A 26,317-nucleotide genomic window follows, 5' to 3' on the forward strand; every position below is an offset into this window, starting at 1 on the left:
TGTTATGTTCCCAGTCAATACATCTTAGTAAGTTCATCCCGGCTCCCTCACTGCTCTGCAGTCATTCAGGCCTTCTTTCCATCTTTCTAAATGTTTTTTTTCAAACATTTCTTTTTTTTTTTATTCATTTATGATAGTCACAGAGAGAGAGAGAGAGAGGCAGAGACATAGGCAGAGGGAGAAGCAGGCTCCATGCACTGGGAGCCCGCGGTGGGATTCGATCCCGGGTCTCCAGGATCGCGCCCTGGGCCAAAGGCAGGCGCTAAACCGCTGCGCCACCCAGGGATCCCCAAACATTTCTAATTGCAGCCTACAGTAAGAAATTTATTTTACATTGCAACCTGGTTGGAATATATCACAACAAAAGATTTGCAAAGCAATTCTTAGCTTTACTACTTATGCAATACACTCCAATAGTTTTTATTTTTCTTAGAAAGTTGGCACCCACTTGATTGCTACGACCAATTGATGGAGAACAACATGGATTTTGTAAAACACTGCTCTAAGCCTTCCATTTCTTTGCCTCGGGGTCTTTGCATTTGCTTTACTCTCTGGAAAGCTTTTCTCGTGCCCTCTTCACCTGGATAAATCTTACTTATTCTCAAAGTATGAAATCAAGGATGCTTCTCGCTCACTTGTGCGCTCTCTCTCTCTCTCTCCCTCCCGTCCACTGCCTGCATTTGAATCCTGGAGATGGTGATGGAAGAGTCAACATTTGCGAAGAACTCAGAACAGTGCAGGGCAAATTTCATCTTACTATTGCAAAAGGTACTAATTATACAACTATTTGTGTGACTATCAGTATCTGTCTTCCCACAACGCGCAGACTCTAAATCCTTCGATTATCTTTATCTTCACAGTCCTAGCCTCACTTTGCCATGGCAAGTAGGAAGCACTCAGGAAAAACGTGAGGGGGAAGGAAGAACTTGCCAGAAAGAATCAAAACCCGGAAGCTGGAAAACAGAGCCCGCGTTGACGTCATCACACCGCCCCAGAAGCCCCGCCCTAAGGGCGAGGACACGCCCCCTCGGCGGTCGGCGGTCACCGGTCACGTGGGGCTCAGCGGAGGCGCGCGGGGGAAGCTGGGCCAAGATGGCGGCCATGAGGAAGGTGGTGCCGCGGAGACTGGTGGGCTTGGCGTCTCTCCGGGCTGTAAGTGCCCCGGCCCGCCGAGGGGCGGCCCTGCGGGCACCGTGACGGTCGGGGTCGGGGCCCCGGCCCGTGGCGGCTGCTCTCTGAGAGGCCAAGCCGGACAGCTCCTCACGCCACAGTCGGGAGGGCCTTGGAGTCTTGGATCCTTTGTCCCGCGCAGATCCCTTGAGGGGCCCGGGGAGACTGAGGCCTAGAGATGGGGAACGACTTGCCCGGGTCGTAGAGACCTGGGGCGCCATCCCAGGTGTCCCCATTCCGTCCAAGGCTCTTCCCGGCCACCCTGGCGCCTTCTCGCTCTGAGCTTCCGAACTCTCCAAGCTCCTTTGTAGTGAAAATCACGAATAATCTTCCCGTTCCGAGTGGAAAAAAGCAAGGTCCCCGCCCCCCCCTCCGCCTCCGCCTGCGTTTCCAGCCGGTGTTGTGCCTGGGGGACACTGGGAGAGCTACGGCAGCGCCAGCGCCAGGGAGGACTGGGGCCGCGTCGGGCCGTGTGCGACTCCCCTGGAATGGTCCTTCGGGCGTGGGGCCCGGTGTTTACCCCCGCCCCTGCTCAGGGAGTCAGGGGAAGTGTAGCAGAGCTGGTTCCTCAGGGTTGAAGAAATTGTTTGGGCTACAGCTGAAGCTGTGGGTCTTCCAGTGGTGCTGCCACTTTCTAGGTTGAATGACGATTACTTGCTCTCTGAACCTCCGTTTTCTCATGTATGACACAGGTAAACATTGCCCCAGGGTTCTCTGGAGAGGAAGGGAAACGTAGGTAAAGCATCTGACATTGGTTTAGCTCACAGTAAGTGATAAATCATTGGCGTTATTTTTGCTTTAAGTGTAGAAGGAGAGAGAAAAGTAGGAGTTACAAACGTGTGGTGGGGGAACTGACACTGTCGTAGCCGTGGGCCCTTCAGAAAACCACTTTAATGGCTACTAGGCCACCTGCCAGTTGTTAAGGTGTAAAATAAAGATGGTATTTCCAACTTGAAAAACCAAAAAAATTACATGAGATGGTGATGATTATGTGCTTTGAAAAAATTCTGGGTTTAATGAGGTGGTGGTCCTAGGCCCTCTGTGGGTTTAGGAGCATAGGCTTGGTATCAGAAACAGATGGTTCAAGGTCAGACTTCTTCACTTGCTAGCTGTGTGATTTTCATCATCTTTCTGAGGCTATTTCTTCCTATATGAAGTTGAGATAATGATAGCCCCTGCCATGTAGGGACTAAACAAGGTACTGATCCTGAAGTTTGTACTGGACTTCAGTTGGTATTAGCTGTTAGTAGAGGTACGCTGTAACTCAGGAGGCCTGGCCTAGGACTTTTGTGGTTAGAGGAGATCATCTAACCACAGAGCTGAGCTGTACAGAGGGAATAAACTAGGTGTTTAACCAAGACCAGAGAAGAATGGGACAGGAAGGTGGTTTACAGGTTAAAAACCAGGGCTGTAGATCTACAATGCCAGGTTCAGATAATGATTGTGACCAGCTAACCATATGTGACCTTGGGAAGGTTGCTTAATCTCTGGGCTTCATGTTTTTCACAGTAAAATGGAGATTGTAATTGTTCCTACCTAATAAGGTTATTGAGAGGATGATATGGATTTTTTTTTTAAAATTTTTATTTATTTATGATAGTCACACAGAGAGAGAGAGAGAGAGAGAGAGAGAGGCAGAGACACAGGCAGAGGGAGAAGCAGGCTCCATGCGCCGGGAGCCCGACGTGGGATTCGATCCCGGGTCTCCAGGATCACGCCCCGGGCCAAAGGCAGGCGCCAAACCGCTGCGCCACCCAGGGATCCCTGATATGGGTTTATATGTAAAAAGCTCTTCTAAGTGCCTGACCAATATTAAATGCTGAATTAATGTGAATTATTGTTTTATTATTATGTGAAGAGTTGTTATGGGGAAGGAAGTGGAATTAAGTGTGTCCTGTTCTAGTAAAAGGAACTTGGAGGCAGGTCTTGCTTGCTTTCAACAACATCTAACAGTTATCCTCCAAACCCCTGTTATGTCCCAGGGCCTTGGAATTATAGCAACAGATAAAACCAAGTCCGTGCCTCATGCAGCTTCCATTCCAGTGGGATCAACTTAGGGCAATGTACCAGTATAGGAACACCCCTGTGGTAGTGACATCCAACTTTCAGGGACCTTCCAACCTAGCCTGTTGACTTCATGAAATTCAGTGGCTCATCACCTTAGTCTCTAGGAAGTTTTCCTGACTGAAAGCGAGGCCAGTTCAGGTGAATTGTTTTAAGTTCCAGCTGATTCATAGCCCGGAATGTTTCCTTCCTCAAGGGTTTCAGGAGTTTGGGATCCTTACCAGGTCACCCAGTGCACTTCTCCCCTTACCCCATTGCAGTTGGGTTTACCCAGATTAAATCTGGTAAATCAGAGTTAATTTGAAGAGTTACAGTATTAAGAAGAACAGAAGAAAAGAGGGAAAAGTCTCATATTGTTTGGTGGTAAGGAAGGGCAGATTTGGGGCAGACTTTAATTTTTTTTATATAAGATTTTATTTACTTATTCATGTGAGACAGAGAGGCAGAGACACAGTCAGAGGGAGAAGCAGGCTCCATGCAGGGAGGCCGATGTGGGACTTAATCCCAGAACTCCGGGATCATGCTCTGAGCCTAAGGCAGGTGCTCAACCGCTGAGCCACCCAGGCGTCCCTGAGGCAGACTTTAAATGGAGGAGACTCAAAGCCTTTTTTACTGTGTTCAATTTTTGGTGTCCTCTCTCCTCAGACCCACTCCTCATCATCACCCAGCCTATGACTGTAACAACAAGTCCTCCTCCATCCCCAAACCCCACAGAGTCCAAGGCTAACTACTCCTCCCCATACCTGGGAAATGCCCTCCCCTCAGGGCAGCTATGCCCTTCCCGCATTTATTGTTTCGGTGACTTTAATGAGTGAGTGCCTGGTTTGTGCCAAGCACAAGGTCACACACAAAGGATGGAACAGAGGTCAAGACAAAGTCTCATAGAGCTTATTCTCATTATTGTTAGTGCTCTGAAGGACTTAGAGGTTTTCTTTAAGGGTAGGGACAGAGGGAGAGGAAGAGAGAATCTCAAACATGCTCCATGCCCAGCGTGGAGCGCAGTGTGGGGCTCAGACTCACCACCCTGAGATCACAACCTGAGCCGAAATCAAGAGTCAGATGCTGGGACACCTGGGTGGCTCAGCGGTTGAGCACCTGCCTTCGGCCCAGGGCGTGATCCTGGAGTCCTGGGATCGAGTCCCACATTGGGCTCCCTGCATGGAGCCTGCTTCTCTGCCTCTCTGTGTCTCTCATGAATAAATAAAATCTTAAAAAAGAGAGAGAGAGAGAGACACGCTTAACCAACTGAGCCACCCAGGCGTCCCAGGAATTAGAGTTTTGAAATAGAAAATATTGAGGGTCAGGGGATTGGCAGCTTTACAAAGGGCAGTCAGAGGAAGCCTGTCTGGCTGAAAAGTGAGAAGGAGTCAGATGTGGAAGAGCCAGGTGAAGAGGATTCTGGGCAGAGGGAGCAGTGACCCCTGAGAGGGAGGAAGGCCTTTAGGGCTGCAGTATAGGGACCCCACTCAGGGAGGCTCAAGTGAGGATAAGTAAGGAGCTCACTGGGGGATGTGGGACAGTAGAAACAAGTCATGAGTTCACTGAGATCAGCAGGAACCAAGTGATAAGAACCTTATAGCCCATAGTGAGTCGGGTAAGGTGATGAATCTGGTTTCTGGCTTAAGCATTAGAATGCATGTGTTGCTTTTTACTGAGAAAGCATGAAGCCAGACAGGGCTTTAGAATTTGAACAGTTCTATTTGGGGACTTCTAAGTTTAGGAGGTACAAACAGGTTTGTGAAAGAAACAACTGAAATGTTCAGCTAGCAGACAGGCAGTTGGAAATGGGCCGGTACTGGGAGCATGATTCTCTTGCCCATTCCTCAGTGAAATACTTTGGTTCTTTTTTTTCTTCCTTCTAAAACAAACCAAATGTGAGAGTACATAGTGTTTACAGTGAGAAATACTGCTTCTTGTCTCAGTGAAGGTGGATCCGTTCTTTTAGATTTGTCGCCTTGGAGAATTGTGACAATCTCCTACTGTTACCTCTTGTTTCCTCTTTTAAACCGCAGGTCAGCACCTTTTCTCTGGGTACTTTTCCAAAGCAAGTGAAAATTGTGGAAGTTGGTGCCCGAGATGGACTACAGAATGAAAAGGTAAAGATAGAAATCAACCAAAAGAGGTTTTTTGAGCAGCAAGAGTTGCCTGTGGAGGGCACAGCAGGGATGGACGGAGTTATGCAAGATATGATCACCCCACCCAATACAGAGCAAAGTCAGGGAGGCCAGGCAGGCGCATGATAGTAAAGCAATCTAAAATGGCAGAGCAAAAAGTATGGTGTCCCTGGGTCCATCTCAAGGCTTCATGGAACAGTGCAGATGGTAAAGGCTGCAGGAGAGTAAGGGGAGTGTGAGGGCATGCCTCTCAACTGGTAATTCTAGTTCCATGTAAGGGGACTCATCCAAAGAACATCATGAAGGCCACCTGCAAAGACTTAGCCTTAGAGATGTTCCTCACAGCCTCATAATGAAACAGTTGGAAACCACCTCAGTGCTCAGTGTGGAGAAAGTCCAGATACTTTATTTATTTATTTATTTTAGTCCAGATACTTTAATGATTTCATAAAATGGATTAGGAAGCTGTTACTAATAGAAGACTATGTTAAGTGACTGAAGCAGATTATAAAATAAGATACATTTTCATTAATTTTATTTTTTATGTAAAGAGACTTTATATATCTGTGGGAACATCTGTCTAGAAAAGGATGTAGAACAGTGCTGTTCAGTAGCTCTTGCTGTGAAGATGGAAACATTTTAGATGTGAGCTGTTCTGGACAAGTGGCTATTGAGCACTTAAAATATGGCTAGTGTGGTCGGGGAACTGAAACTTTGTTTTTATGTTATTTAAGTTAATGCAAATTTAAATAACCACATGGCTAGTGTCTAATGTACTGGACTACACAAATCTAGAATGTCACATTATCACAGCATTACTAGTGTTATTCTGGGAGATTTTAAGGATTTTCTTTTGTTTAGGGCACATTTTCTGAAATAATTGTACATGATTTTTTTTTCAATCATGTACGATCAAGAGAAGCTTTTTATTTTATTTTTTGGAAAGTCTAGCTATACTAGAGCTTATTGATAACAATAAACTGTAAGTTCTGTGAGAGCAGAATCATGTCTGTTCTGCTTACTGCTGTATCCCTAGCACCTAGCACAATCCCTGAAACATGGAAGATTCTCAGAAATTACTTTTGGGATGGATTAAGGTAAAGGAATGGGAGAAAGATTGAGAGGGTTGGGATGGAAGGGCCTGGTGAGAAGGACTTGCAGTTCTTGGAATTTTTTTTTACCTGATACTGTAAGCACTAGGGAGCCATGGAAGGCTTTTGAGGAGAGTGAAACAATGGAGACTGTTTTAGAAAGATTCCTGTGTGGGATGAATTACTAGAGTGAGACCATGCCGTAGTAGATAGGGGAGAATGATAGATTTGGAAAGAGGGATCCATAGAATCTGGCGAGCAGCTAGGCATGGTAGGGGAGGGATAGAAAGAAGCAATAGGTCAATCATGTGAGGACAAAGTCCTGTGCCAGTTAGGAGACAGTAAGGGGGACAGTGTGATACTTTGGGGGCCTCATCTCATAAGACCCAGACAGGGGGTTAGTCCTCTCTGCCCTTTCAGGCCATGGCACATTGCTCTCAATTTGTTTATGATGGGGTCATAAATTAACAGTTAAGAAAAAACTTTTATGATAGAAAAATATTCTTTCCATGTAAATATTAACTCCTTTTCAGATGAGAGGCTGCCTCCACTGCAAAATGCTATCTGGCAAGGATTATGTGTGAATTCGTGTTCATGTTTGGAAGCCGAGATAGTGAAGTGCATGCTGTAGCAGAGCTTTGAACTACCAGGCACTGTATCTAAGACCATTTTATTCCCATCGTTGCTAACCTGTCTTTTCTGGCATTTCTCTCTCCATTACAGAATATTGTATCTACTTCTACAAAAATCAAGCTGATAGACATGCTTTCAGAAGCAGGACTCCCTGTTATAGAAGCCACCAGCTTTGTGTCCCCCAAGTGGGTTCCCCAGGTGAGCCCCAGCCCTCAGTAATAAGCATTTCTCAGATGAAAGAGGTGAGGTTTTGCACTTGCTCTGGAAGTAAGGAGAGGTTGGGAACAGAGGTCTCCAGATCTCTGGCTTGGTCTCAGGTGACTTCTAGTAGCATGGTACAGCAGAAGAACATCACCTGGAAGGCAGGAGGCATGGCTCCTGTCTTGGCTTTGCCCCCGGCTCACTTGGGGACCTTGAGGTCTTTCCCTCTCCGGACTGAGGGTTACCTCTCGGGCCTCTTCTGGCTCTGGAAGTCTGGAATCTCTAGCCCTGTCTAGAGATGTGGTGTCTGGTTTGTAAAAGGGAAAGACAGACAACAGCTCTTTCATAGAAACAATCATGTGGGAAGAAAGATCCTGTTTCAGCTGAGTGTTAAGTAACACAGAGTCATTCTCAGGAAGTGGCTGCCAGTGTTGTTACTGCTTATGTGAAGCTGGCAGGATTAGCCAAAGAGAGAAATTGAGGGACTTACTGGCACCAGAGAGCCTTCTGGCCCATCAGCGGTCAAATAGATAGTAAAAGCACGGGGGAGGGCAACCCCAGTGGCTCAGCGGTTTGGCTCCGCCTTCAGCCCAGGGCGTGATCCTGGAGGCCCAGGATCAGGTCCCACGTCGGGCTCCCTGCATGGAGGCTGCTTCTCCTTCTGCCTGTGTCTCTGCCTCTCTCTCTGTGTCTCTGAAGAATGAATAAAATAAAATCTTAAAAAAAAAAAAAAAGCACGGGGGAGACACACCTCTGCAAGAGGACTCATTCTCCAATGGTTCTGGACAACAGATTTTGTGATAAAAATGTTTTCTCAGGGCGCCTGGGTGGCTCAGGCAGAAAGCATCTGCCTTCAGCTCAGGTCATGATCCCGGAGCCCCACATCCGGGTCCCTGCTCAGCAGGCAGTCTGTTTCTCCCTCTGCCCCTCACCCTGTCTGTGCACGCGCGTGTTTGCGAGCTCTCTCTCTCATAAAAACAAGACAAAACAAAAAAATGTTTTCTCTACCTGAGCTCTCTGCCTGCCTTGGCAGTGACGTGGCCATGTCTCCTTTGGCTCCCAGATGGCTGACTGTGCTGAAGTCTTGAAGGGCATCCAGAAATTTCCTGGCATCAACTACCCAGTCCTGACCCCAAATATCAAAGGCTTCCAGGCAGCGGTAAGAAACTTGATGGCAGAGGTCCCTGAAATGAGATTGATGGCATTGGTCCCTGTCTTGTCGATGGGCCCTAGTCCCTGTCCTGGGCTGTTTGTCTGAAGTAATGATGAGCACTGTCAGAGAGACCTAAGGCAGTCCTGGTCCTCACACCCTCAGCTCTCCGATCTTAACCAGCTACTTAACCTCCCTGAGCCTCAGACTCTGCCTGTAAGTTAGAGCTGATCATAGTACCTAGTGCTGGGAGGATTTCAGAGGATACGATGCACCTGCGTTACTTGCCAAGAGCCTGGGAGAAGGGAAGCACTTAATAAGTATTAGCTCCATAAAAAAAAAAAAAAGCATTAGCTCCTGTTGTTATTATCCATTCCTCTTTTTTTTTTTTTTTTTATTTTTTTATTATCCATTCCTCTTTAAAGAAGGTGCTCACACTCCCCACAGGGGTTGCTAGTATCTGCCTTCTTTCTTAGAGGGTTGGACAAGAACATCATTAGGGATTCTGATTCTGAATTTAGGCAGAAAGCTGTTCTTAAGAGTGATGTCCAGGGTGATGATGGCAGCAGTGCTGGTCTTTGGGGGAAGGCCAAGGGTGATGCTGTTTCTTTAATGGAGATATAATTCACTGTGTTAATTTCCATAAGAAAAAGCTAGGTGGCTTAAAACAACAGAAACGTATTATTTCACAACACTGGAGGCAAGAAGTCTAAAACGTGTTGGTAGGGCTGGGTTCCTTCTGAGGGCCAGGAGGACCAATCTGTTCCATGGCTCCCATAACTTCGGTAAAGATTGGCAGTCCTTGGCGTTCCTTGGCTTGTATACCTCATTCCCATTCCCGCCTCCATCTTCACTGGCCTTCCCCTCTGCATGTGTCTTCACGTGGCCTCCGTCTTAGAAGGACGCCCCTCATATTGGAGTCAGGACCGCTGTGACCTCATTTTAACTAACAATTTCTACACCCACCCTATTTCCAGATAAGGCCACATTCTGAGGTGCTGGGGATTGGGACTCCTACAGATCTTTTTTGAGGAGGACATAGTTGAGCCCACAGTACTTGTGTATTATAAAATTCGCTGTAAGAAAAGGGCTTTGCCACGCTGGTGTTCCTCAAAGAGAGGAAGGCTGAAAGGAATTCACCGTGCTGTTGGCAGGTTGCTGCTGGAGCGAAGGAGGTGACCATCTTTGCAGCTGCCTCGGAGCAGTTCACCAAGAAAAACACCAATTGCTCCATTGATGAGTGTTTACAGAGGTCCGACGACATCTTCAGGGCAGCTCAGGCCGCCGGTATCCCTGTGCGTGGGTGAGTCAAGACTGCCTTTCCCTCAGTACCATTCTGGAAGGGGGCCAGGCTCTGACTCCAGCCACCCTCCCCCTACAAACTCCTCATCCGGGCCGCACGCTGCCCACACTCCACATCTTTCCTCAAGCAGCTGTGGTCAAATCCTGGCAGGTGCTTTCTCCAAATTTGGTTTTGGGGTCAGTTCACCAGAGGAATCCAGCAGGACTGGACACTAACTGGGGTTTGTGGAGGCCAGATGAATCCCAGCTCCACCACCTCCTCTTCATGCATGTCTAAAGAGCCCCCTTGGCCTCTAGGTCTCCAACGTCACATCTTTAATGGCAGGAGTGCCAGGCGTTATCCAGCTTGTTATTTAACTGTGACCTCACAGTCTCCCAGCAGGGAGGGCTGTCCTTGCTTCCAGATGACAGCTGGCTCAGGAAGGCTGACCCACTGTCCACACTGCAGCCAGAGTGCTCTTTCAGAAGTGCACATCTGATCATCTCACTCCCTGGTTAAAAACTTGTCAATGACCCCCCAACTTCGGGCTTTTCAACCTGTTTATAAGACCCTGCCTTTCTCTGCAGCCTCCTCATTCACTGTTCCTCACTTTCCAGCCCCAACTCCTCAGCACACTGCATTCCAGCTTGACTGGAACTTTGTTCCTTGTGTCACATGCTCCCACTCTCTCACCTCTGGGCCTTTGCACGTGCTTTCCATAGACTCAGCACTGTCTTGCTCCTATATCCTATTTGCACTAACTCCTGCTCATCCTTCAGATCCCCACGGGGAGGTCAGCTTCTCCAGGGAGCTTTCTCTGTCAGCTGGTGTGGTGCCTCTTGTCAGGCTCTCCTGGCCCCCTGGACTGCATGTTGGCTTCTCCCCTGCCTCCTGCCCCCTCTAGACCATGCACCCCACGAGGGCAGAGCCCACACACCAGTGTTCCTGGTGGGCTCCTTCCCACATCACAGGGCCGGGACACTCAGGAAGTGAGGGTGGATGGCTAGGTGGGTTCGTGGGGAAGCAGGGGCCTCTCATGATCCTGACTCCCAAGCCTGTGCTTATTCCTCATCATCTCCCTTGTCCTTGTTCAGCAATGATTGGAGTACAAGGGGCAGAAAGAAGTTTGAGAAAACACCCTGAGATCTTTGAGCCTGAAATTACATGTGTGATGCCTCTCACAGGCAGAGCAGTTTGTAGACTCTGAGAGGCTTCAGTGGGGCCTTAGCTCCAGCAGAGCAGGTAGGAACAGAAGCCCACCAGGACCCAGACATCCAGACTCCTTCCCACAGCTTGCAAGTTGCGGTGATCAGGCCCGTGCCCAGTGGTCCAGCCACAGGCTGTGCTGCTCTGCCTCTGGCTCTCTGTGCCTCTGCCCTTCGTTCTGTGGCTTGAGCACACCCAGGGCCTCTGCACTGTTCTCTCTCTGCCTGGAATGCTCTTCCAGGGACTCTCCCACCACCTGTTCCCCTCCTCAGCTCCCACATCACGGCCTCTGAGGCCTTCCTGGGTCACCCCGGCTCCTGTCAACCTCCCCTAGTTGCTCCTGCCACATCCCCTATTCTTCCCTTCATTGCGCATTACTCTGAGATCATCGCACCCTTCCCTTTGGTTGCTTTTTTATCGGCTCTCTCCCTAACTGGAAATCACCTCCGTGAGGATAGGGACCTTGTCCCTCTTGTTCACTGCGTGACCTGGTGCCTGGCACATAGTGGGCAACTCAGTAAATATCAGTTGAATAAATGAGTGTGTGAATCCTTGGGCAGTCCACTGGAGCAGCTGATCCTTGGCCCCAGGCCAACCCAGCCCTTTTGTTCCTTCTTGGGTTTCATCTGTCCTTGATCCATTCCTGTGAGCAGAGGCCCCAGCTGCCCTTGTGGCACATGTTCTGCTTTATCTCACTACCATTCGGCTCAGGTGCCTCCTCACTTTGCCTTCCCTGGCTTCGCTTCTCAGGCCACCCCTGCTTCTGGAGCTAGCGGCCTAATAGCGACCCCCCTGCCCTGCCCTTGCTCTCCACTGCCCCCTCCTGGCATTATGCGGCATTCCCTTCGTTCTGGCTCCGCAGTATTGACTTGGCCTTTCCCCCAGGCATTTGACCTGCCCTACTTCAGGGATGTGTGTCTGTGTCAAACAGCTACCCTGCGTCAGCCCTGCTGGGGAGCTCAGGGGCACTGACACCATCCCTCCCCTGTCCTCCCACAGGTATGTCTCCTGTGTGCTTGGATGCCCCTATGAAGGCAAGATCTCCCCGGCTAAAGTAGTTGAGGTGTGTGTATGTTGGGGCGGGGGTTTTCTGTGGGTTGTCTACCTTGCCTGCCCCTGAGCTTCCCCTCGCCACCCTTTCATGGTGGGTCACTGATGTCATTCCTTCTCCCGCTCCTTCACTAAGAGCCTCTGGGAGCGCAGCCCAGCACCTGCTCCTGGAGTCCCGCCTCCCAGCTTGGCCTGATGCCTCTGAAGCCTTCCCCTCTGCCCCAGCCTGAAAGCCTCTGATTTGGTTTCCAGTCTGGTCCATGGCAGGTGATAGTTGAGGTGATCTGAGGAAGGGCTCCTTACCCCGGCTCCCTGCGGTTCCTTGCGGTGGTCGGAGGGGCCATGGCCTCCGAGTCCTCTGAGCTGTGACCAGGTCAGCACTGGAGAGCGCACCGTGGGAACTGAGTTTGAGCAACCCCAGAGCTTACGCTGCTTGATTGTCAGTGTCACCCTGCAAATTTGGTGGTGTTAATGCTACTCCATTTCTAAAGCAAGGTAGCAGATTAAATAATTTGCCACATGGCTTGCAGATGGTGACTCTAGGTCTCAACCCCCACTTTACCTCCAAACCCACCTGCTCTTCCTGCACACGGGGTAGCAGCAAGGAGAACATGGTGCTGACTGCGCTCCCGTCTCTGCCTCCCCTCCTGTCCCACCAGTCCTCAGTTCTCATTGCCTCCCCACAGAGGCTCACCACAACTCTCGGCTCTCAGAAGAAGCAGTGGAAGCTCCAAAAGGATCAGCCCTTTGCCAGTGCCCCACAGCCAGGGAGCCGCTGCACTGGGCTGGTACCCTAGTGTCTGCTGCTCCAGAGCCTGCTCCTTTGCTGCAGCCTCTGCCTCCACCGGCTGTCCTCAGTCGGCTGCCTGGGCACTGAGGGACTCACTGTTCCATCTACCCGGCACATCTCCATTGAGTGTCACCTGTGTCCCTGGCCCTGTCACACCCTGCACCTTCTCTGGCAGCTCATTGTGGAGGCAGCATCCCCTCAAGTGGGGCATATGCTGCACTGGTTATTCAGTGACTTTCGGGATTTGCAGATGAGCTAAAAGTTGAAACAGTTATGTACTTCTATTAAAAATATATATCTAGCACCTCAGACCCACGAAATCATAGGTCTTAGGTGAACTTACTGATTCCAGGACTTGGCTCTGATACTGTGTAGGGGCAGTAAGAGTGGAACGAGGTCCAAGGCACAGCAGCAGGAGAGGGCAGGAGGACGTCATGGGGCTGCAGTGCAGGGCCGCTCCAGTGATCAGCTCTGTGCCCTCACGTCTCTGCTTTCTAGTGAGTAGATTGGGGAATATAGTTCCCACTCAGTCGTAAGGAGCCCATGATCTGACAGGAATTTGGGGTTTCAAACAGGGCGATGTTCTACACAGGCCCAGGACCCCTGTGTCTGAGGTCCGAAGAATCCGATATCCTCCAAGTACTTGCTTGCTTGCCTCCCCAGGTCGCCAAGAAGATATACTCAATGGGCTGCTATGAGATCTCCCTGGGGGACACCATTGGTGTGGGAACCCCAGGGGTTATGAAGGACATGCTGTCTGCGGTCATGCACGAGGTTCCTGTGTCTGCTCTGGCTGTCCACTGCCATGACACCTATGGCCAGGCCCTGGCCAACACCTTGATGGCCTTGCAGGTATTCAGGACATGAGTCCACTCTCCTAAAGGGCTTAGTGGCAGGACAGCTAGGTTCATGTGTTCTTTCAGCGAGCGTTCATGCATAGGTGTGTGCCAGGCCCTGGGCCGGCCACGGTGGACACAGACATGTGACCCTGGCCTATGAGAGTGTGTTAGGGAAGACAGGCAAGGGAGTTTCGTGATAATCCCCATGCTTTCTGACAGATCACGTGCAGGGAGGAAGCACAGGGCCAAGGAAGGCCTGCATCCCAGCAGGGGAGGTCGGAGAACATTTGCCAGAAGAGACCTGAATGAGGCTTGGAGGGTGTGAGGAAGTTAAGCAGTTGGAAAAGGGAAGCAGGAAGCTGACAGCCCTGTGCTATAAGGCTGAGGTGGGGCTTGGGGGAGGATGCACACCTCCGCCTAGTGAGTACGGTGACTGTGCACATGCACGTGGGGAGCCCCTGCAAGGAGACGGGAAGTGGAGAGGCAGGCAGAGGTCACTCCAGGGGAGCCTTTCATGCTGTTCCCAAAGATTGAACTGAGGCTTCAGATTGGGTTTCCTTTAAGGTTTGTTCTTGTGGGCTGGCCACCCCTTAGAAGGAAAGTTCTGAGTGTCTGACCACAGGCTGGGTCTGTGTCTTGGGTCTGACCTTGCTGTCACACTGGTTGAAGTCTGGCCTGTTGTCTTTAGGTTCGCTAAAGCAATCCTGGGCCATATTTGTTTCTTGGTTGGTGTTTTTCCTTTTTTATTTCTTAGTGGGTTTTTTTTTTCTTCTTCTTCTTTCTCTTACCTCCTGGAGGCTCAGGTCTCTAAGCCACGTGATTCGGTAACTTTTTGGGTTTGGTTTCTCCATTGTAGCTGTCCAGGTTAAGGTCTGATGGGGGAGGAGAAAGAGGAACAGTCATAGGGAGAATGGCTGGTGCAGACCCAGGGAAATGGGATAAGCCCCCTGGGCTTAGAGACCCGACCTGAAGTGAGAGCAGCCTCGGCGGGGGTGGTGGAGTGGGTAAAGGAGTCACAGTAAACAACAGGGGTCTGAAATAAATCTCAGCTGTGGGAGGCACTGCCTTTGAGTTTGTGATCTGGAAGGGCCTGAGGAGACCTCTCAGGGTGAGGAGTTGAGCATGGAAGGAATGAGGGAAGATACCCTGGCAGAGGAACCGGTGTCCACAAAAAAGATGGACACTGTTGAACTAAAAAGAGAAACATTAACAGAATCCTTAGCCAAAGTAAAGAACTTGTTGGAATTTCAGGGAGTTGATTGGGAGTTTTGCCGAGGAACAGCTTTGTAGGTTCTGAGCCCCACAATGACACCCATATTTCACCATCCTTGTGTTTCCAGATGGGAGTGAGCGTGGTGGACTCTTCCGTGGCAGGACTTGGAGGCTGTCCCTATGCACGGGGGGCATCTGGAAACTTGGCCACTGAGGACCTTGTCTACATGCTGTCTGGCTTGGGCATTCACACGGTAAGCGCGCCTGCCCCCTAGTGGCGACAGCCCCGAACTGACTGGAACCATCCCTGAAGCCAGAGGACAGAGCTGATGGTTTTGTTTAGGTTTTTTTTTGGTGATAGGGCAGTTACCAGGTAACAGAGAGGCACCAAGGTGTAGGGAAAGGGCCACATCCATGACCTGAGTCCCTTCCCTCTGGATCTTTGTTCCATGTAGAATGAGGGCTGGAGAAGGAGATGGCCCTCCCCAGAGCTCTGTCAGAGTCGGTGAGGGCCCTCGGTGGTTGGAAGCCGTATTGCTTCTGAACTTTGGGACCAGGTGGAACTTGGTTTAAACCCTAGTCCTGCCATTGACAGGCTGTGTGACTTAACAAAGGGCTTCACCTCTGTGGGCCTAAGAAACAGGAATGCTGACAGCACCTCTTGTGGGCCTGTAGTGAGGACTAGGTAGGACAACGGACGCACCTGTGAGCTCCTGTCACGGACTGGTTTTCAGGGTGGCCCTTTCAGGTAGTGTGTCCTCCCCACCTCCCAATCCATGCTGCCTGGCAGTCTTCACTACTTCAGTACACACTTGTCGACGACTGCAGGCCAGGTCCTGTGCAGGGCTCTGGAGATGGGGACTGAACAAGACTGTCGAGACCCCTGCGCTCCCTGGTGGCAGCACCGGACACCAATCCACAGACTAAGGCATCTTCTACAAGGAGAGTCCCATGGGTAACCCCAGACGGCAGGAGGCTGGGCCTTGCAGGCAGGGGCAGTCCCGGCATAAGAGGGACCTGTACTCTCAGTATCACGGTTTTCTGTCGTCTGATATTTCCCTGGGCGTTGCAGGCATGTCATGACCTAGTGCGTTGTTTCTCAAAGGGTGTGAACCTCCAGAAGCTCCTGGAAGCTGGAACCTTTATCTGCCAAGCCCTGAACAGAAAAACCAGTTCCAAAGTGGCTCAGGCTGCCTGTAAACTGTGAATCCCTTTGGGGGACTCTGTGGGAATAGGGGCACACATGAATGATTCGGGAAAGGGCACATGGGAATGAAATGAACAGGAGCAGGCACCTGCCTGGCAGGTCTGCACCTAGGTCTCACCTGCAGAGGGGAGGTGGGAGGTAAGGGACAGGAGCTGCTTGGCCCCAGGCCCTCCCTGCCAGACCCTGGTCAGAGTCAGAAGCCTGAGCGCCTGGGGGCTCCCTGGAACCAAGTTCCCTGGTGCTGAGGCCTCATCTCTGGGTGAAGTCGGTCAGCTAGCTACACAGCCTGACCCTGCTGTGGCCCTGGGGCTATCGCGGAGTCCGGAGAGCACAGGGGCCTGGAGGAGTTGTTCCCAGGCTGGCAGAGGGCCTTTGCGGAAGGGCTTGAGGGCTGAGCTGCTCTGCTGACCACCTGCCAACCCTTCCAAGCGTCTTTGGAAAATGTCCCCTCTGAACATGATGTTTGAACACAGCTTATGTAATTAAAGGTCTGATGACACGGAAGCATGCGGTACTGCTGTTGTGCAGGTGTGTGTGCACGGGGGGGCTACAGCGTGGCGTTCCGGAGGGGCATGTACACGCGATCTCCACTTCCCCGCCCGAGCCCCGCATTCATTCCTGGACACCAGCGGCTGCGGGCCGGCTCGGGCGTGGCCAGGACACCCTGACAGGTGGGGGCGCGGGCGGGGGCGCTGCCGTCGGTCCGTCCGCCGCTTCTGCTGCGCTGTGGCTGCTCACGCAGGAGGCCACGACTGTGCCCCACCTTCCCTCCCGACAGAAGCTCCTCATCTTGTGGCCGGGTCTGGCGGGCAGGGTGCGGGCACGGCGGCCCGGGCGGAGCCGAGCGCAGGCCGCAGCGCCATCCCCCGGGCCTCCGCGCCAACCCGGCCGGGCGCGGGGGCCGCAAACCAGCCCTCCCAGAGCCTGCCTCCGAACGGGCTCGGCGGACACGCAAGGCTCGGGGGGAGGCGGTGCGCGCGGAGCCGGGCTGGTCCGCCCCGCCCTCGGCCCGCGGCTCCCTGGGGCCCGCGCAGGCGCCCTGACGCCGCGGCCCTTGGTCCTCCCGGCGCCCCGTAGCCCGCGCTCCCCGGTGACACGTTTCCTTGGGGGCGGGGAGGGGGCGGGGCCGGGCGGGCCGTCGGCTCTTAAAGGGGCCCGGGCCCGGGGCGCGGGAGGCGGCGCCGCTGGAGGCAGCGCGGGGCGCGCGGTCCGGAGCAGGTTCGGGAGGCGGAGGGTGGGAGGCCTGGCGGGCTCGCGAGGGGCCGGGTGGGCTGCGGGGAGCGAGGGAGGACCTCGGGGGTCCCGGCTGCGTCCTGGGCAGGGTCCCAGTAGGGCGGGCCCTGCGGCTCCCTGCTCCCGCCGCCCTGGCTGGGGCGGCCCTGGTTCATTCATTCCCGACCCGGGGGCTCCGAGCTCGGACCCGGAGAGCCACGGCCCCAATCCCAGCCCGACGCCCACCGCCGCCTCCCCTCCATTTTGCAGACTGGGGACACCGGGGCGGCCACAGCCGAGGGGTCACCCCGCCGGTGGGGGGCGAGGCTGGGCTCACCAGCCTTCCGGCCTCCTGGGGTCCCCCCGCGACCCCTCTGCGGGCTTCCGCCTGGCGGAGTGGGGGTGGGGCGGCCTCGGCGCCCGGAGCAGAGTCCGGCGGGGGGCGGGGGGCGGGGGGCGGGCGAGCTGCTCGGTGCGAGGCTGGCGGGCTGGTTCCCGGCTATCAGCTGTGTCCTCAGGCAGATTCCCTCCCCTCTCTGACCTTAGTATCCTTCTGGGTAAAGCGCCAGCTGCACACCTGCCTCGTCAGGAATCCAGGAGGATAATGCAGAAGCGCCCGCTCCGGAGCCTGGCGCGCGGCGGCGCTCGGTGCAGTGGGCGGGAGTGGACGCCCGAGGGAGAGGGAGGCAGCCGGAGGCAGGCAGGCGGCCGGCCGGGCCCCGCCGAGCCCCGCCGAATGAAAGACCTCAGTGTCTGGAGCCCGGAGTCCTCCCGCGGCCCCCCCACCCCAGCCCGCAGAGTTTGTTCAGGGCGGAGGTGCACACCTGGCAGTGGAGCCGGGACCAGGGCCACGTCTGCAGCGCCCGGCTGCGTGCCGCCTGAGGTGGGGTGGGATCCTCGGCGCCCAGCGGGCAGTGACCCAGCTGGCCCTGGCCCCCGCTGCAGGGTGCGGCCCCCTCCAGGACCTCGGTGCTGCAGCCTGGCACAGCACCCCACCCTGGGGCCGTTGGCTGTATTTCCTGCTTCCTCCCAGCCGACTCTTGAGGGAGAGGAGTCGGGGGCAGCCCGGAGCAGGAAGTCCTCACCACTGGGCGGCTCACACCAGTGAGGGCAGAGGGACTGCGAAGGCCCGAATGCGAGCAGAGCGCCTCTTCCTGGGCTCTCGCTCAATCCCAGGTGCGCTGGGCCTGACGGTGGTGCCTGCGCATCGGTCTCCCCGCCCGTAACGTGACAGGCTTTTCAGGTCCCCTCATTTAATCCTCACTGCCACGTGATGTTTGTACAATAAGCTCCAACTCCTAGAGATGGAAACTGAGGCCAGGAGAGGATAACTGCTCTAAGGCCAGAAAGAGGTGGTATCCAGACTCGGATGGGGGCTGATTCCAGAGCCACCCTATTAACTAGGACACGCTACTGCCTCCCTCCGACATTAGACGGAGGCCCTGAGCAGGCTGTCTCGGCCACCTCCGACACTATATTCTGGACCAGGTACCATGGCAGAGAAGGTGCTGGTGACAGGCGGGGCTGGCTACATCGGCAGCCACACGGTGCTGGAGCTGCTGGAGGCCGGCTATTCGCCCGTGGTCATCGACAACTTCCACAATGCCATTCGTGGTGAGCACGGGGGTCGGGGGCCAGGGCTTCAGGCAGGGATGGAAGGAACCGTGCGTCCCGCCTCCACCTGTGGGTGTGGGTCAGCCTCGTCCCCTGGGAGCCCAGGACCCGTGTCCTCCTTTGATGGCCTCCTCGTGCCCAACCAGGAAAGGGCTCCATGCCGGAGAGCCTGCAGCGGGTTCAGGAGCTGACGGGCCGCTCTGTGGAGTTTGAGGAGATGGACATCTTGGACCAGGCAGCCCTCCAGCGTCTCTTCGAGAAGGTGGGTCCCGCAGGCAAGGGGGCACTACCGAGGGCCAGGCCTGTAGAGCAACAACCTCTGACCCTGGCTCTGCCCCTGCAGCACAGCTTTACGGCAGTCATCCACTTTGCGGGCCTCAAGGCCGTGGGAGAGTCCGTGCAGAAGCCTCTGGATTATTACAGAGTTAACCTGACGGGAAGCATCCAACTGCTGGAGGTGGGACGTGTGGCAAGGGCACAGACACCAGGAGGCCCCCACCAGGCGGGTGTGCCAGACACGGTGGATGAGGGCCCGAAGGGGAGGGTCAGGCAGGGGGCCCACGCTGTATCATTTTAGATTCCGGTCTCTACATCTCTGCCTCGATCTCCCCACCTGCAAGCCGCAGCCCCTCTCACATGGGGGGGTGGGGGAAGGGACGTGTGAGGCCGAGGCCCCTGACACTGCTCCCCCCGCCCACCGCCGGTGGCCAGATCATGAGGGCCCATGGGGTGAAGAACCTGGTATTCAGCAGCTCAGCCACCGTGTACGGGAACCCACAGTACCTGCCCCTGGATGAGGCCCACCCCACAGGTGGCTGTACAAACCCCTACGGCAAGTCCAAGTACTTCATTGAGGAAATGATCCGGGACCTGTGCCAGGCAGACAAGGTAAGGGCCCACCCTGCCCCAGCCCGGTTTCCACTCACGGACTCAAGGCCTCCCACGACCCTGAGGGTGGGATCCTGAGCACTGCCCACCTAGGCAGAAGTGGTAGGGACTTGCCCACCAATCAGAGCACTGGGTGGACACAGACCAGGCATGGAGGGGGCATGGGGTAAAGAGCTCTGGATTCAGCCTGGACACAGCCAGCGCGTCACCTGACCTGTGTCCCACAGGCCTGGAACGCAGTGCTGCTGCGGTACTTCAACCCCATAGGCGCCCATGCCTCGGGCTGCATTGGCGAGGATCCCCAGGGCATCCCCAACAACCTCATGCCCTATGTTTCCCAGGTAAGGGAGAAGGGGAGGGTCAGGGGACGGGTGGCCCTAGAACTGAACGGAACAGCTGGTGCCAAGGGCCTGGGAAGAGCTGACCTGACTTCCATCCCAGGTGGCAATTGGGCGACGGGAGGTGCTGAATGTCTTTGGTAATGACTACGACACAGAGGATGGCACAGGTGAGCCCAGGACCATGAGGATCCAAGAGTGGGAGCCAGGGGCCAAATGGGGTCGGACAGACTCTGCTGAGCACCCCCCGCACCCAACCACCTCCTCCGCAGGTGTCCGGGATTATATCCACGTTGTGGATCTGGCCAAGGGCCATATCGCGGCCTTGAGGAAGCTGAAGGAGCAGTGTGGCTGTCGGGTAGGGGGAGAGGAAGAGGCGGTCCCAAGGGGGTAGTTAGTCCAACCTGCTCTCTAATGCCGCCCCCTCTCCCGGGCAGATCTACAACCTGGGCACCGGCACGGGCTACTCAGTGCTACAGATGGTCGAGGCCATGAAGAAGGCTTCTGGGCAGGAGGTAGGCCAGCTGCCCCCCCTGGGCCCCCCTCCCATGAGCCTCCCTGATGGGCTCCTCTGCCTGCCTTGGTGCTGGGTGCCTGCACCTGCGTTTCTGAGCCTGGTGGGCAGCCAGGTGGCTGAGGCCAGGGCCAGCTAAGACCACTTCATCTCTGGCAGATCCCATACAAGGTGGTGGCACGGCGGGAAGGCGACGTGGCTGCCTGTTATGCCAACCCCAGCCTGGCCCTCAAGGAGCTGGGCTGGACAGCCGTCTTAGGGCTGGACAGGATGTGTGAGTCTCTGCCCCATCCCCGGCCCCCACCCCGACCCCTGGGAGTCAGGGGCTGGGGGGGGCTGACTGGGTCTGAGCATGTCCAACCTGGGCTGCCCGAGCTGGTGGGAGCCCTGCATCCCAGCGTGGCCCCTCTGCACACTTGCCCATCACAGGTGAGGACCTGTGGCGCTGGCAGAAGCAGAACCCTTCGGGCTTTGGTGGCCAGGCCTGAGGCCCTCCCCTGCCACGCATAGGAGAGGAGACAAAGGACAGCCTGCTCTCCGGCCTCTGGTGGGCACCCATGGCCTCAGCCTCCCTACCTCAAGCCCCAGATGGGCCTGCTCAGCCCGCCGGGCACAAGGCCCTGTGCTGGGCAGGAGTTGGGGCTCGAGCCCTTCAGGCTCCAGGAAGCATCGGGACCACCGGAAGCAAACGGGGGAGCAGGGGCCCTGGGAGAGGCACTAATTTATACTGCTCTGAAAGAGCTTCCCAAAGTATTTAAAATAAAAGTTTTTTAACATTGGGACAGAATTCTTGCACGTGGTCACTCTCTACTCCTTGGATAGAATCATCCAGCCTGAGATCTGAAGCAATTTAATTTTATCGGAATCCAGGACACAACAAGAAAAACACCCAAAACCACATGGAGACAGAAGACGAGACACAACTCCTCCCCCACCTCCCCCCTGGCCCTAGAGTGGGGACGTTGGGGGGCGGGACAGCTGGGGGAGACCTTGAGCCTCAGTCCAGCCCAGCAGGCTCCAGGCCTGTGGGGAGCTGGGGGGGAGGGGGAGGCAGGGCCCACCCCCACGTTGGAGAGGCTGAGGGACGGCCCCCCTGGAAGGACTGCCCCCTCCCCAACACCCCTGCCGAGGGACAGGTAGCCCACAGCAGCACGAGGGCCCAGGGCCATGGACACATTCATGATTGAGAAGCAGCTGGAGGGCAGGAGAGACAAACGATTATCTGGGCAGAATCACTTGGGGGAGGAGTGGTGGGTGGGGCCTGGAAGGGCCCCATGGGCCAAACCCTGAGGTCACAGGAGGGGGCCCAAAGCGGGGCTAGTGAGTGAGGTCCTGAGTGAGTGGGTCAGCGGCTTGGGCCCCTTTCTCCCGCTGCCTACAGCCCCTCCAATACTGCTGCCAGGGGGGCCCCGCCTCCAGGGACACGGGAGAAGGGCGGCCCACCCCCTGCTGCAGACAGCCAGGGGGCTGAGGCCTGGTCAGGCCTTGGCCCGCCTGCCCCAGAGGCTATGGGAAGAGGACAGGTCAGGGATGGTGGGGACAGGGGCTCGACCGGCTCAGATCCAAGATGGTGCCGTGCGTGCTGGGTCCCCAGGAGCTGGGGGAGTGCGCTGGAGGCCAGCGACTCTGGTTAGACAGGAGGCAGCAGCTTCTCAAGAAACTCCTTCACCGCTGCCATCTCCTGGGGGTGAGGCGGGACTGTGAGAAGCTCCCAGCTGAAGGGAGGAGGGAGAGGGCTGGGAGTAGGAAGCGGCCCCTCATCACTGACCTGAGGACAGGAGCTGTGCATGACACCTGGGTAAGTCTTGAACTGGACCCTGGCAGGTGTGACAACGGACCGGAGCTTCTCAGCCGTCAGGGCCCCAAACCGTACTGGAACCATGGGGTCCAGCTCCCCATGGCACTGAAGGATGGCCAGGTCCTTGGCGCTGCCATTGGCTGCCTGTGGGCCAGACAGGCCCCGGAGGGCAAAGCCAGTGCTTCGGCACAATCCCCAAACCACGAGGAGACTCCAAGGGCAGGAGTGGGGCCATGGAGACACTCACCTGGGGGAAGGCCCGGTGCAGAGGCAGCCAACAGCTCAATGCCACGATGCCAGCCAGAGGGTGGGGACAGGTAAGGGCCGTGTAGAGGGACAGGGCCCCACCCTGGAACAGAGAATGAGAGGTCATGAGGGCACAGTTGTTCACCTACCTCCCCCACCCTCTCTCTCTCCCCTCACCTGTGAAAAGCCTCCCAGGACAATTCGGTTGGCAGGGATCCCATTCTTCATCTCATGCTCGATCAAGGCCTTGACTGGAGGGAGGGGGCATGACTGAGTAGGGGAAAAGCTGCTGGGGGCCTGGGGAAGGAGCCCGATATTGCCCAACGCTTTCTTGGGGTTGGGAGGGCGGTGGAGGGGAAGGAGGGTGGATGCTGAGGAGGGGCTGGGCCTTACTGTTCTCTGCTGCCTTCTTGATGCCAGCCTCGTCCTCTGGGGCATCTGGACTTAGCCCCATCAGGTCAAACCTGGGAGAGGACAAGCGTTGGCTCCTGGAAGACCCGGGCCAGCCCCCGGCAGTTCTCAGCTCCCATCCTTCCCCCTGCCAGCTTACCAGGAGGGCATCACCATCTTCATGTTGAGAGTCACAGGGATCCGGGGTCTGGGGGAGGGCAGCGAGAAGAGCCATCAGGCACAGAAGGGATGAGGAAGCCACAGCAGCGGAGAGCAGGAGGGGGCAGGGTAGCCCCTGGGGGCCCCTCCCAGCAGGCAAGGCCTGTGTTTAAGGTGTTGCTAGGCAACCTGCCACGTGGGGCTGGAGGCTGTGGTTGGGGCACCAGCAGAGAAGCAGAGCCGGGTACTCGGGTGTGACAGGGTTCCCGCTCAGTCGGTGAGTACTTGGGGAAGGGGCACAGGATCTCCTGGCTCTAGGAGATCCCTGGCCGAGGAGGGCCTCGGGCTGGGGGCTGGGGGCGCGAGCTCCTGGGAGGGAAGGCTGAAAACGGTGCCTCCAACTGCCCTGGGCCCAACCGCAGGCTGTAGCTGACAGGAGACGACAGGCCTGAGACCACAAGACCACCCCGTAGCTGATCCCCATCCTCAGCCCCTCCCTTGCCAGGGTGACACTCACGCATGGGGACAGATGTACTTGACGTGAGGGAGCCGGATGGTGGAGAGGGCGTCAGCCCAGCTGTGCCTGTAAGAAGGAAAAAAGGCACCGGTGTACAAAGGGAGAGATGGAGGGTGCAGGTCCCTCCAATCCTGCCCTCTGGGCCCTCCCCCACCTCCCCCAGGAACACCCCTCCCTCCCCAGCTCACTCACCCTGTGTCTCCAAGTCCATGTAAAAAAATAACCTGAAAAAGGGTCAGACATGGGGAGGTGGGAAGAGGGCAGTCATCACGCTGCTCTCATTCCCCCCCCCAGTCGTCCTCCTCCAACTTTGGGCCACCCCTCAGTGCAGCCAAGGACCTGGGGCTGGGGGTGCGGAGGGGAAGGACCGTGGGAGCGGCCAAACCGGCTATTAACCCGTTGCCGCCTGGCTTCAGATTGCTCCCTTGTCAACCGTACCACCTCCATTTTTCCCCACACCCCTTCCAGCCAGTCTCCCTGGCTGGCCTGGGGGCGGCCTGGGGGCTGCCTGGGGAGGAGAGGACCCTTACCGCGGCCGTTTCCCGCTCAGCTCCAGACACGGTGGCAGCATCGGTGAGCAGGGGCACAGACATGGTGTTACCACACATACACTGCAGGCTCCACGGCTGGGGCCTGTGCAAATTTAGGGGAGTGGTCAAGAGCAAGAGCAGCCGGGAGAAGAGCCTCAAAGCCAGGGCCCACTCAGACTGTCAGCGCCCCCCTGCTCCCTGGACTCTGTCCTGGGCACAAAGGAAAGGCAGGCAGGAAGTCTCGGGCCAGAGCAGGTAGGAAGTTTGCCTCCATTCCTGGGCTGAGAAGCAGAGGAAGCACCCTAGTGTCCCTGATTCTGGCCCCGCACACAGCCGGCGCTCGCTGGAGACCAGGGGGGCAGAGGGGAGCTTGGCCGTGGGGGAGGGGAGCCAGGGCACCCCTTGCGGTCATCCCCCCCCCAACTGCCTCCTCCCTGCTTTCCAAGCATCACGTCTCTAAGAGAGCCCCGGGTTCCCTCCCGCCCAGCTCCCAGCGCTGCTGGGGAAAGAAGGGGAGAAAGATTTGCTTTCAGCCCCTGCCCCCCACCCCCACCCCATTTTCTCCGGCTCCGCAGGCTCCCCAGCCTCCCCGGCCTTCACAAGCAGTTTCTGGCTCGGCCATTCCCAGGGCCCCCGGGGGCGCCCATGTCCCCAGGAGGCGCGGACTCCGGCCCACCGCGCACCCCCTAACTGGCGGCCCACGCCCCACTGAGCGGTGCTACCTGCTGCTGCTCGTGCCCGCGGAGTCCGGCCCGGCCCCCCAGTCCGACCACGCTCCGGGACTCCCAAACACACAAAAGAACGTGCGGCTGGCTGGCTCCTCCCCATCCTCAGCATCCTCCCGAGTCCCCCGGGGCTCGCGCCCCCGGCCCCGAGGCGCCCCCGCCCCTCCCGGACCCCGAGCGCACCTCTGCACGTGGATCCCTCCCCTCTGACCCCGGCGCCCTCTCCCTACACGGGGATTCCCCCCCCCCGCCTCCCTGGGAGACTTTCACCTCTCGCCGCGGGGTCCCCGCTCTCAAAGTGATGCCTTCCGCGCTGCCCGGGGCGGGGGAGCTCCTCACAGTCACACACTCGCACCCGGAGCCCGAGTCCCCCTCTCTCCACGCGAGAAACGTCCGCTCCGGCCAAAGGTCGCCCCCTCCCGACCCCGGGCCGGGCCCCCGCTCCTGCCCACCCGGGGCCGTCTGCGTCGGACCCCGGGAGCCCCAGCCCCGCCGCGGGCCCTTCCACTCGCGCCCCCAGCGCCCCCCGCCACGGCCGGACCCTCCTCGCCCCTCTGCCCGCGAGTCCCCGAGCCGGGCCGGCGCCTCCTCGCACCGCGCTCCCCACCCCCACCCCCGCCGCCGCGCTCCCCTCCCCGCCCGCCCGGCCCCCGCCGAGCGCCCGCCCGCCCCCGGCAGCCCCCTCCGCCGGCGGGCCCCGGACCGGGTACCTCCACTCCCTGGGGCTTCCGAGACCTCTCGGGCGAGTCTCCTCTTTCTCCCGCACAGGCACACACTCTTCCCCCTCGGCCGCCCCCGCCGGAACTTCCGCTCGAGTCCCGGGAACCCAGCCATCGCGCTGCCGGAAGTGGCCTGGCCAGCGGTACGGAACCCGGAAGTGGGCGTCGGCGACCCGCCAGACGCGAGCTGCCATGTTGGGAGCGGCGGAAGCCCTCGGGTGGCCTGCGGGAGCCGCGCCGCGCGTCGGTGGCTGCAGCGTGCCGCCACCAGCCGTGCGCCGCCGGGGGGGACGCCCCCTCACACTGGCCTAGCTTCGCAGGGAGCCCGCGCGGGACGGACGGCCGCCCGCGTGAAGACGTCGGCCCTGGCCGCCCAGTCCTCGTCCTGCTCTCAGGAGGAGGAAACTGGCGCTCGGGGCGGGTAAGGAAACAGCAATCTCGGGATGACTCTAACGCTGTCTCCGCACCTGCTTCCTGAGTTACAACACGCTGATAAACCCCACCCCGCCTGCTTCACAGCTCTGCTGCGAGGCTCACATGAGGTCAGCCTGGAAATTACAGTGTGAGGACCGGAGACCTAAAAAGGACCCCGGGAAAACAACGCAGGTCACATCAGGGCAGCTGGACAGGCAGGGTTGTCTCTGCCCTCGAGCAAGAC

At 56.6% G+C, this 26,317-nt stretch overlaps 3 protein-coding genes and 1 long non-coding RNA gene across 13 annotated transcripts; 2 read left to right on the plus strand and 2 right to left on the minus strand.

Annotated features, from left to right (window-relative positions):
* Nucleotides 1–310: 310 nt before the first annotated feature.
* LOC112660517 (uncharacterized) lies at nucleotides 311–15,908 on the minus strand. 6 transcript variants are annotated; one of them, XR_003136995.3, is made up of 6 exons: nucleotides 15,222–15,908; nucleotides 14,379–14,462; nucleotides 13,095–13,245; nucleotides 12,265–12,412; nucleotides 8,282–8,457; nucleotides 311–1,884 (listed from the first exon to the last, which is right to left on the minus strand). It is a non-coding gene; the product is annotated as an uncharacterized LOC112660517 (long non-coding RNA). The 6 variants fall into 6 exon arrangements; XR_003136993.3 differs by having other exon boundaries at nucleotides 15,173–15,908; XR_004813617.2 differs by lacking the exon at nucleotides 15,222–15,908 and adding an exon at nucleotides 14,557–14,931.
* HMGCL (3-hydroxy-3-methylglutaryl-CoA lyase) lies at nucleotides 1,020–16,513 on the plus strand. Of its 3 annotated transcripts, XM_049098952.1 has the most exons (10): nucleotides 1,070–1,152; nucleotides 1,863–1,936; nucleotides 5,247–5,330; nucleotides 7,163–7,270; nucleotides 8,337–8,432; nucleotides 9,578–9,726; nucleotides 11,911–11,974; nucleotides 13,415–13,603; nucleotides 14,931–15,056; nucleotides 15,908–16,513. In XM_049098952.1, exons 4-10 carry the CDS (start codon nucleotides 7,202–7,204, stop codon nucleotides 16,007–16,009), a joined length of 795 nt encoding a protein of 264 aa, XP_048954909.1. In that variant the 5' UTR covers nucleotides 1,070–1,152; nucleotides 1,863–1,936; nucleotides 5,247–5,330; nucleotides 7,163–7,201; the 3' UTR covers nucleotides 16,010–16,513. The 3 variants fall into 3 exon arrangements, with proteins under 3 accessions (XP_025303852.1, XP_048954909.1, XP_025303853.1); XM_025448067.3 differs by lacking the exon at nucleotides 1,863–1,936 and having other exon boundaries at nucleotides 1,020–1,152; XM_025448068.3 differs by lacking the exons at nucleotides 1,070–1,152; nucleotides 1,863–1,936 and adding an exon at nucleotides 1,720–1,862.
* GALE (UDP-galactose-4-epimerase) lies at nucleotides 16,503–21,362 on the plus strand. 3 transcript variants are annotated; one of them, XM_049098942.1, is made up of 12 exons: nucleotides 17,168–17,227; nucleotides 17,768–18,397; nucleotides 18,710–18,835; nucleotides 18,982–19,097; nucleotides 19,179–19,292; nucleotides 19,547–19,723; nucleotides 19,951–20,064; nucleotides 20,165–20,231; nucleotides 20,334–20,419; nucleotides 20,499–20,576; nucleotides 20,735–20,849; nucleotides 21,005–21,362. In XM_049098942.1, the coding sequence occupies exons 2-12, from the start codon at nucleotides 18,355–18,357 to the stop codon at nucleotides 21,061–21,063; spliced, it is 1,095 nt and encodes a 364-aa protein (XP_048954899.1). In that variant the 5' UTR covers nucleotides 17,168–17,227; nucleotides 17,768–18,354; the 3' UTR covers nucleotides 21,064–21,362. The 3 variants fall into 3 exon arrangements, with proteins under 3 accessions (XP_025303849.2, XP_035568987.1, XP_048954899.1); XM_025448064.3 differs by lacking the exons at nucleotides 17,168–17,227; nucleotides 17,768–18,397 and adding an exon at nucleotides 16,503–16,680; XM_035713094.2 differs by lacking the exon at nucleotides 17,768–18,397 and having other exon boundaries at nucleotides 17,127–17,227.
* Nucleotides 21,363–21,409: 47 nt separating this feature from the next.
* LYPLA2 (lysophospholipase 2) lies at nucleotides 21,410–25,920 on the minus strand. Its single transcript, XM_025448070.3, has 10 exons — nucleotides 25,651–25,920; nucleotides 24,216–24,318; nucleotides 23,878–23,909; nucleotides 23,686–23,751; nucleotides 23,170–23,217; nucleotides 23,013–23,083; nucleotides 22,797–22,870; nucleotides 22,621–22,722; nucleotides 22,344–22,517; nucleotides 21,410–22,256 (listed from the first exon to the last, which is right to left on the minus strand). The coding sequence occupies exons 1-10, from the start codon at nucleotides 25,851–25,853 to the stop codon at nucleotides 22,206–22,208; spliced, it is 924 nt and encodes a 307-aa protein (XP_025303855.2). The 5' UTR covers nucleotides 25,854–25,920; the 3' UTR covers nucleotides 21,410–22,205.
* Between the last annotated feature and the right edge of the window lie 397 nt (nucleotides 25,921–26,317).

This window comes from Canis lupus, chromosome 2 (genome assembly GCF_003254725.2).
Source record: "Canis lupus dingo isolate Sandy chromosome 2, ASM325472v2, whole genome shotgun sequence".
Classification (NCBI taxonomy): domain Eukaryota; kingdom Metazoa; phylum Chordata; class Mammalia; order Carnivora; family Canidae; genus Canis; species Canis lupus.

Bases quoted from the DNA above. Each gene is read 5' to 3' on its own strand.
- HMGCL (XM_025448067.3), top strand. From the start codon at position 1,093: ATGGCGGCCATGAGGAAGGTGGTGCCGCGGAGACTGGTGGGCTTGGCG. The intron at 7,271-8,336 runs GTGAGCCCCAGC...TTTGGCTCCCAG, and splicing joins CCCCCAAGTGGGTTCCCCAG to ATGGCTGACTGTGCTGAAGT. The intron at 13,604-14,930 runs GTATTCAGGACA...TTGTGTTTCCAG, and splicing joins ACACCTTGATGGCCTTGCAG to ATGGGAGTGAGCGTGGTGGA.
- GALE (XM_025448064.3), top strand. From the start codon at position 16,503: ATGACACGGAAGCATGCGGTACTGCTGTTGTGCAGGTGTGTGTGCACG. The intron at 16,681-18,709 runs GTGGGGGCGCGG...ATTCTGGACCAG, and splicing joins TGGCCAGGACACCCTGACAG to GTACCATGGCAGAGAAGGTG. The intron at 19,724-19,950 runs GTAAGGGCCCAC...TGTGTCCCACAG, and splicing joins ACCTGTGCCAGGCAGACAAG to GCCTGGAACGCAGTGCTGCT.
- LYPLA2 (XM_025448070.3), bottom strand. From the start codon at position 25,853: ATGGCAGCTCGCGTCTGGCGGGTCGCCGACGCCCACTTCCGGGTTCCG. The intron at 23,218-23,685 runs GTGAGTGTCACC...GCCCTCCCCCAG, and splicing joins AAGTACATCTGTCCCCATGC to ACCCCGGATCCCTGTGACTC. The intron at 22,518-22,620 runs GTGAGTGTCTCC...TCTGGCCCACAG, and splicing joins TGCACCGGGCCTTCCCCCAG to GCAGCCAATGGCAGCGCCAA.